The sequence below is a fragment of the Perca fluviatilis genome, chromosome 10, assembly GCF_010015445.1.
Source record: "Perca fluviatilis chromosome 10, GENO_Pfluv_1.0, whole genome shotgun sequence".
Classification (NCBI taxonomy): Eukaryota; Metazoa; Chordata; class Actinopteri; order Perciformes; family Percidae; genus Perca; species Perca fluviatilis.
The window spans coordinates 17,479,035-17,487,723 of record NC_053121.1 but is presented as its reverse complement, the minus strand read 5'-3'; the positions used below and the strand labels follow the sequence as shown (position 1 = coordinate 17,487,723).

The 8,689-nt window shown below is 41.0% G+C and overlaps 1 protein-coding gene and 1 pseudogene across 1 annotated transcript; one reads left to right on the top strand and one right to left on the bottom strand.

Annotated features, from left to right (window-relative positions):
* Positions 1-251: 251 nt before the first annotated feature.
* LOC120567261 lies at positions 252-5,073 on the bottom strand (annotated as a pseudogene).
* A 532-nt stretch (positions 5,074-5,605) lies between these two features.
* On the top strand, positions 5,606-7,428 carry LOC120567262 (glutamine amidotransferase-like class 1 domain-containing protein 3A, mitochondrial). Its single transcript, XM_039814164.1, is given in 7 exon segments — positions 5,606-5,686; positions 6,113-6,225; positions 6,481-6,652; positions 6,777-6,857; positions 6,860-6,904; positions 6,907-6,976; positions 7,068-7,428. Coding segments are annotated over 6 exon segments (669 nt in total). The 5' UTR covers positions 5,606-5,686; positions 6,113-6,117; the 3' UTR covers positions 7,261-7,428.
* The last annotated feature ends 1,261 nt before the right edge of the window (positions 7,429-8,689 follow it).

Sequence of the window (8,689 nt, the reverse complement as noted above, 5' to 3'; positions counted from 1 at the left end):
TTATGTTTTCATCATTTGCCTCGTGTCAAAGTACAGTATGTCAAAAAAAGTTATAAATAAGTCATAGTATAGTATGTCGAAAAAAGTGATAAAAAAAGTGACAGTATAGTATGTCGAAAAAAGTGATAAAAAGTCATAGTATAGCATGTCAATAAAAAAGTCATAGTATAGCATGTCGAAAAAAATGATAAAAAAGTCATAGTATAGCATGTCGATATTTTAACAATTATTTTAATGTTTTTTGTAGCTGAAAGTATGCAGAAGTAGTAGGCGACCGAAAGTTGTACAGAAGAATCGGGTAATACTGTGAATGCTGCTGAATCAGAATTCACAGAATAAAGCTCAATTTAATTGACAGTTTAATGAGGTCATTATTTTATGTTTTTGTTTCCTTATGCATATAGTGATCTGTAAATGTTATGAGTATGTTTCATAAAAGAGAGTAAAACACGCTCCATAATAATTTAACAGTATTGTATAAATAATTGCAGCTGCTTTTAGAAATAATGTCATGTAAATTTTATAATTTAAAAGTATATACAGTACATTCATGCATTTAAAATACAATTTTCAGAAAGACAATTAAAAAAAATTGTATATTACATACTGTACAAAACACAAATTAATAAAGTTATCCTGCTATTCATATTACGTGCATTATATGATATATGCATTATAGAAATTTCACACCAATATGCCACTTTCAGATAAACATAATAAAAACATCAGTTTGCCCACCATAAAACTCCAACACATGACCAGCCTGTAGCGCTGTCCCTGTACTTGGTAGTGCATGAGGCCTTTTCAAACAGCAATGCATAGAACAATTGTTATGTGTGTAAATCTGAATTTACATTATATTTTGCAGCAGTTTCAAACAGTGCATGGATACTGTGACCCAACTTTGTCCAGGTGAAACTGTTAATGGTGTTGAGTTTTCACTTCCTCCTCCTGACACTGTGTCGTCCACTCCTCAACTGTTGTCCCTTTGTGTATCGGACAGCTGCAGTTCATATTCAAAAGCAGGATTTGTCTGCCCATGTATGTGTCGCTTCTGAACCTCCTCGAAGATTTGAAGAACCTTCAAAGCAAACAAAAGCATACACTGAACTGTAGGCATACACTGAACTGAAACTGAGTATTTAGAATGAATAGAACAAACAGGGATATTAATATTACCTTAGATTTAGGAATGAGACCCACTCTGAAGAAACCAATATGCCCTGTTTCAATCTTAGTGCAGTCAACCACAGTCGACGCAATGTTCTCTGGGGAGGGTCCGTCACATAACACTCCATCAACCTAACCAAGCAAAATGCACATGTAGTTTACTGCAAAAAATAAAAAAAAATCTAGTGCCTGTTGTACTTAATAAAACTGGAATGTTGTCCTCACCCTTTTGCCTAGCTTGGCATAAACTTGGTTGTGGTGAGTTGTGTCTGCCTCGCCTGTAGGGTTGGCTGAGGTTACAGCGATGGGTCCCACCTGCAAACAAAGAGGTTGTTATTTTTACTAAAGGGCCTGCAGAGTAGTTTGACTCACTTTAAGACTTGTAGTGATTCATTCCCACAGCCCTTACCAAATTAATGAGGTGTGTGGCTACAGAACAGTCTGGGTTTCTGATTGCAATGCTTTGTGGTGTCCCTATGTGTTTGGCAGCATCTCCTAAACCAAAGATGTCCATCCAGGTGCCTGTGTGAGACAAGAAACCAATATGATGCTCATATAACACACAATGTTACATGTACAAGTATGCATCCATAAACACACACCTACCTCTGGGTATGACCATGCTAATGGAGGAAGGCCACGCAGCCTCCATGAAGTCCAGGAGCAGGGGGCTCAGCAGGTGTCGCACCGGCTCCAGCTGCTTGATGGAGGAGATCCACAGAGACATGGGTCGGTCCTGCGCCTGCTTCTTCACCCTGAAATCAAACACAGCAATTAGACAGTAAGAACATTTTATTAATAAATGAATGCAGATAAGGGCACACTGGAAACTCACTTGTAAGCTTTGACGACTGCGTCGGGCCTGTTGCAAGCTGCCACCAGAACATAGACGGTGTCAGTAGGCATTCCACATATGCCACCATTTTTCATGATTTCTGGAGATTAAAGAAGAGGAAAAATAATATGTAACATGTAAACAACTGTGCTTTTTTATGAACATTGATCTCTTTAACAGATTCTCACCTGCAATCTGCTGGACCGATCGGGGTTTTTTCGCGGGGCGGTACATGCGGACAGATATCTGCACCTCCCCCAACCCCACTCAGCTTCACTAAAGGTTTTCCTAAGGGGATCTGAGGGGACTGGAAGGTGCTGTTGAAAATGTGCGCAAGGAAACAATAAAAACTGACAAGACCAAAAATGATGGTGACTGCTATGTCATATCCATAAGGCAGTGCACCTACTGCATCGAGCAGGAAGCTAATAAGGATGAGCTGGAAGGTGAGGGCGTAAGCAAACCAGGCAACATTTAGAAACAGTGCTGCAGCTGTCACTAAACAGTTAAACAGCATGAAGCTAATGATCCCGACAGCCACATTAAAGCTTCTGGTTTCACCGTACAGGCCGCCGTATCGTGTCAACCCCCACACTGCCCACATCACCCCTGCTACAGAATAAAACTGTGCTCTCAAAGGTTTTTACCTCGAGCAAAAGCTACTGAGCCACAGAGCAGTTGGAGTACCCCTCCGGCCGCCACCACCCAGGGCAGAACCAGCACAGACAGAGGGTTTCTGTCACCAACTGTGGCAGTGATGGCAAAAGCAGCCAGCACACTGCAGGCGTGGCCTAACACCTCTGCATCAGCATACTTGGAGTAGCCCAGGTGAGGTACATGAAGCTCTTTATCATGGACTCTGAGAGTAAGACCCTGGATTCTGGTTACTAGATACTTGAAATAGCCCTGCCCTGTGGGAATCATTGTAGTGGAGACCATATTGAATGTGGTAATTAAAAGCATGCCAGCAGAGAATACAAATATAGCTCCCTGTACACCCTGCGTGCCTCTTTGGAAGAAGCCTTGAGGCTGGGCTGCAATGGCAATACAATAAGCTGCATAGAATAACAGGTAGAGCCCCTCCAGCAAGCTCTTCTGACAACTGAACAGAGCCAGGATGGAGAAAAGCACAGAGAAGACAACGGGGAAAGGAACAGGGGAGAAAGGCTGAATTGAGTAGAATGATAGGAGAGCGCTGTAGCCCTCTGCAAGTTTCAGCAGAGCAGTGAAGCCGTAAAAAGTGGCAGCTAGTGTGTCCATGCCTCGGTAGAAGAGGACACACATGCCAAGCTGGAAGACCCCAGCTGTCCACAGCCAAGGCACGTGACCAACGGAGAGCTGCGGGACCACGCCTAACAGGGGACAGGCTAACACAGAGGCAGACAGCAAGTTCATCACCAGACCTACTGACACTGCATCACTACACCCCTGGTTCTGCTCTGTTTTCATCTCAGCTTTTCTCTCCAGGCCCATTCCTGGAGGCTCCACTTTACCATCAGTGATGGTGGACAGCAGATGTCCAAAACCAAAGTAAACACCCACAAGACAGACCAGAAGGTAGTTAGCAGCTGTGGCAGACTGACCAAAACCTGCAGCTGACAAACCGGCGATTTGATGGGCACATGCTAAGCTAATGCCAATAGCTATGAGAGCTAGAACTGCTTTTTTCACTACGACTGCTACGCCGCCGATGAAGAGAAGGGCTAAGGTAAATGCTGCCAGGCCCGGGACCAGAGAGGGTCTCAGCTCTGTGGGCTGCAGCACCCCCTGTCCCACCAGGATGTATACCAGACCTGAACCACACCACAGGGCAGATATAGTCAGACACAGAGAGGAAAACATCTGGGCATTGGACAGACTGCAACAGATACCTAAGAGGAAACAGAGCAGAGGATTGAGAGTTTTACACCCAAATACAAATCAACCAATACTACAAATGAATGAGTTAAAGGAAACGTGTAATGACCATTCATCACAACCAACCTGCATACGCTAAGAGGACTGCAATGATGAGCAGCAAAATCCCCAGTGCAGTATGGGGGATGAAGTCTTTTTCGGTGAGCTGCCATAGTTGTTTACCAAAAGCAGGAGAGAACCTATAAGCAAGAAACAAGCCTTATCTAGAGCCACCTGCTGGTAATTAATAATAATTAATAATTACATTTTGATGAAAATGAAAATGTGACTTCCCCCTATTTATTATCAAGATCAGGTCTCTGCCTAAAAGTATGGCTAACTGAGAAGTTTCCATATTTTGATTTCCTCACATGAGTACATGATTTCCTAGTCTATGTAGGCTAGCTAATTATTAATTTTAAGAGGCTGTAGGCCTACTAGATATTCAGAAGGTTAATATAGCATTAAGCAAAGGCAATTTACAATGTAAAGATATAGTGGAGTAATGGCGTCCTGAGCAAAGAATGAAGTCTCATTCCCTCTCTGTGTGTTAGTAATCTAAACTTCTCTGTTCTTTGTTTTGACAGGTGGTGCGGCCGCGCGTGCGTGTTCATGCAGGTGAGTGCGTTGAGACCTTGTGCGTCCGTATCAATCGGTATATGACGAGTTGAAGAACAGTCTGTGAAGGCATTCCCAGACCACTTTTTTTTTTTTACTGAATATCGATTACAGCTCCTTTAATAAAAAACATCTGTAGCAGTATGATTGGTTTTAAGAACAGATTTGTTTTCTGATATTAGCAGTAGGCCTAGACTCTTTTTTTAAGTTTAAGTTTCTACAGCTTCAAAACAACGACCATCACTTCGAGCGGACTGAACGGTCTGTCTAAAAGTTCAGGATAGCCAAGTATGTGTGCGATGATCAGGTATAGCATATAGTCGAGGATGTAAGTCAGTAAAATGAAGTAAAAGTAGGCTTATGATGGTTTGGTAACTGCGGCGAAATCAAAAATAAATCTGTGTATAAAAAAAAGCTTACCGCCAGAGATGCTCAGTACGCCGACAGACACATGCAGTGAGTGAAGTCGAGCCATAGCAAGAGTTATTTCTGAAGACGTGAGGCTGCACTTTATACACACGGGGTGACGTCAGCTCGAATGGAAAACCACTGACGACAACTATTGGTAGGCTAGCCTATCGAAGGAAAACTTAAAATAATACATCCATGGGGAAAAAATTCAAATAACACAGATCTGGTGATTTATTAGCCTATGTTTCTTTTTAATCCTTTTCTCCCAACTGTGCTTCATAAAATACAAATAAGGATAAAACTGACATTCATATTATACTTAAAGCACTTGGTATTTTTTTCATAATATATGTAGCATAGTCATTAATACATTTTTATCTATCAAATTTTCAAAATTAGAGCATGTAAATGTGTTAGGTATGGGAAGTTAGCTAAAGGTGATTTTTTTTCTCAATTCTCAAACACAAAGGATTAAATAACCTAGTAAGATGTCATTTAAATGTTCCCTTGGTACATCAGTTTTATTGTTCAATGAAAAACTAAGTTCCTGAGAGGAATGATTCAGCATTTTATCTCCAAAGCTGACCAAACAGTTCCTTGTTACCTGGAGGTGATGTCAGCCTTTTGGACAGCAGGCTGTGGGAGGAGACAGAGAGGCAGACAGACTATAAAGAGCCTGCTTCAGAGTTCAGTCAGCACACCTCTGCTGAACAGCCTGATCACACACAGCTAGGCTACCTACTGTACGTATTCAAGGTAAGATCCATCTACACTGTCTTCACTTCTGCTATCTAGACTTAATTAACCAATGCTTTCTCTTAATATTTTAGGGACAAACACAGGATGATTTTAGACCATAATGATTAAATGCAAAGCAGCACCGCAAAATTCACGAGGGACATGGTGAAATGTTAAAAAACTGTCTCATTTCACAATATATGTATTTCTACTGTGGAGTCTTGCACAGCAGAATCCAACCTCTTCTTGTTACTTGTCTTTACTGGTATCAAAAGTCTAGCAGCAGCAGCCCTCCTGTGACTCCTCTGTCCCCTGGCTTTGTATATTTCTAATATAAATGTGCAACAGTTGGCTCAGGAGCAGTGCTCTTCATGTCTGATAGGGAAACAAAAAGGGGAGACACACTTTAGATAAATGTATGTGCTTTATGTGTGTGTTTTATAGGAACCATGGCAAAGCGTGTTGCAGTTATTCTCTCAGGCTGTGGAGTCTATGACGGCACAGAGATCCACGAGGCCTCCGCTGTCCTCGTCCATCTGAGTCGGGCTGGAGCAAAAGTAAGGGCAGAAAGAAAAGAAGACAAGTTAACTTATTATAGTGTATTCACCTGTTATTTAATGTCAAACTACTGGATTCATTCCCATTTAGAGGTACTTTCAGCTTTCACGTCTATGTTTCTGTCCATTCATTTTGCAACACAAGAGCATTGTGATAAAGCAGACCAACTAAGATGCAGATGGTCTTAATAACAACTCTGAAAATATCCCAAAGTCCTTAGCTACATAGACTAAGTTTTACATGCTTCATTTCAGGTGCAGATGTTTGCTCCGAATGCAGATCAGATGCATGTTGTAAATCACTGTGACGGGAAACCTACTGAGGAGAAAAGAAACATCCTGCAGGAAAGTGCTCGCATTGCAAGGGGTGACGTGACTGATCTGGCCAATTTAGATGTTTCAGCATTTGACGCCCTCATTATCCCAGGTTAGTCTGACCCAGCCATTAATAAATGCCACAGAGTCAAATATTTTATATTGCTTTCTTTCACCTTTTTTTCACCTCCACTTTTATAATATTCTGAACAAATCCTGTGTGCTTTCATTTTCAGGGGGCTTTGGTGTGGCGAAGAACCTGAGTGACTGGGCAGTGAAGAATAAGGACTGCACCATCCAGCCACATTTAGAGAGAGTACCAAGGCTTTCCACAAAGCCGGAAAGCCACTGGGCATGTGCTGCATCTCCCCATCCTCGCTGCCAAAATCCTGCCTGGCTGTGAGGTCACTGTGGGACAGGACAAAGAGTGTGAAAAGTGTGTAAAATGGTTTCTCATCATCAGATATCTATGGATATAAAAGAAATTAAATCTAGAATTCTAACTTTCCTTCTCTTTTTGTCTTTAGGTGGCCGTATGCGCAGACAGCAGGCGCTGTGAAGGAGATGGGCTGCAAACACGTCAACACGGGTGTGGAGAAAGCACACGTTGATGTCAAAAATAAGCTGGTCACCACCAGTGCATTCATGTGCAATGCTCCCTTTCACAGTGTTTTTGATGGAATAGGAGTCATGGTTAAAGAGACACTGAAACTGGCTTAAGAAGTCTCTAATTACATTCTGGATGTTTGCATTTATTGACTTTAAAACCAATTGTGATTTCCCATACAAGCATACAATAGCAAGTTATGGCATGTAGGCTATGTTTCGGATGTTAATACATCAATTTGTTGTTTTGAGATTTTCAATAAAAGTTATTGCAAATTACAATTTTAAATTTTTTTCTATATTAAAATAAAACAATGAAAATTGCAACATTAAAACTGTGGGACAATATTCACATATACTGTTGCACTGAGCACCACCTTGTTCTTCCTGCCCAATAAAACCAATATAACTGGCGACTACACCTCAGGGCCTATATGAACTGTGTTAAGAGTTTCTTTGTTAGGACGTAAGATCTGTTGACTACAGCAGGTCAGGATAAGAGCATTACACTCAGAATAGTGGAAAAGGCAAAGGCTGAAAACTGTCCTTTGGCCTGTCTGTCAAAAAATTGTGTTAAATTAGCTTAGGACCCATCAGCCCCGTATTAACTCGTATGCCACCAGATTATTGCCAGCTATTATTTGGCTATATTGCTATATTAGTGAAGAGTGGGAAATTACATCTCTCCATTTCCCAACTGAGGGTCTTACTGGCAACAATCAAAAGCTAGCGAGCAAACAAACTATTTTGTACAATAACTTTTTTTTGTTCATGGAATACAGAAGCCTGATGCAGAGCGTCTGAAAAAGAATGGTTAACAGCCTTTTATAGCCTATACTTCCAAGGTCCTGACAGCATATCGTTGGTTTACATCAATACTCTTGGATTTACTAAACCAAGATTACTTTTTATTTGTGCAATTTATTTGGGATTTATTTAAAATTGATTTTAGATTAAATTTGTCCTTCCAGCCTGTGATTTCAATCATAAAGTCTTACTAAGTAAAAACAATGGAATTGTGCTGAGAGTTTAGCAGTCTGGAGCATAGAAATATAATGAATCTCATATTTCTGTAGTCTGAAGTCTTGTTGTTGATACATGAGATTCAAGTCTACAGAATTGTTTGCAGAGTTCCCTTTTTTGGTTAAAACAATTGTGTCATGTTAGGCTACATTTACATTGCTACATTTTGGTTTTTAATTCAATTCAATTCAATTTTATTTATAGTATCAAATCATAACAGAGTTATCTCGAGACACTTTACAGATAGAGTAGGTCTAGACCACACTCTATAAATTCCAAAACCCCAACAATTACAGTAATTCCCTCAAGAGCAAGCATTAGCAGTGGCTATTGCGACAGTGGCGAGGAAAAAGTCCCTTTTAGGAAGAAACCTCGGCAGACCCAGACTCTTGGTAGGCGGTGTCTGACGGGGCCGGTTGGGGGTGTGATGAACAGTGGCAAAGCGGTGTTTTGAGCGAAAAGTGTTTTTGGCTCCAGTAGAACAAATTTCCATTTAAACTAACTAACCCAAACCATATAT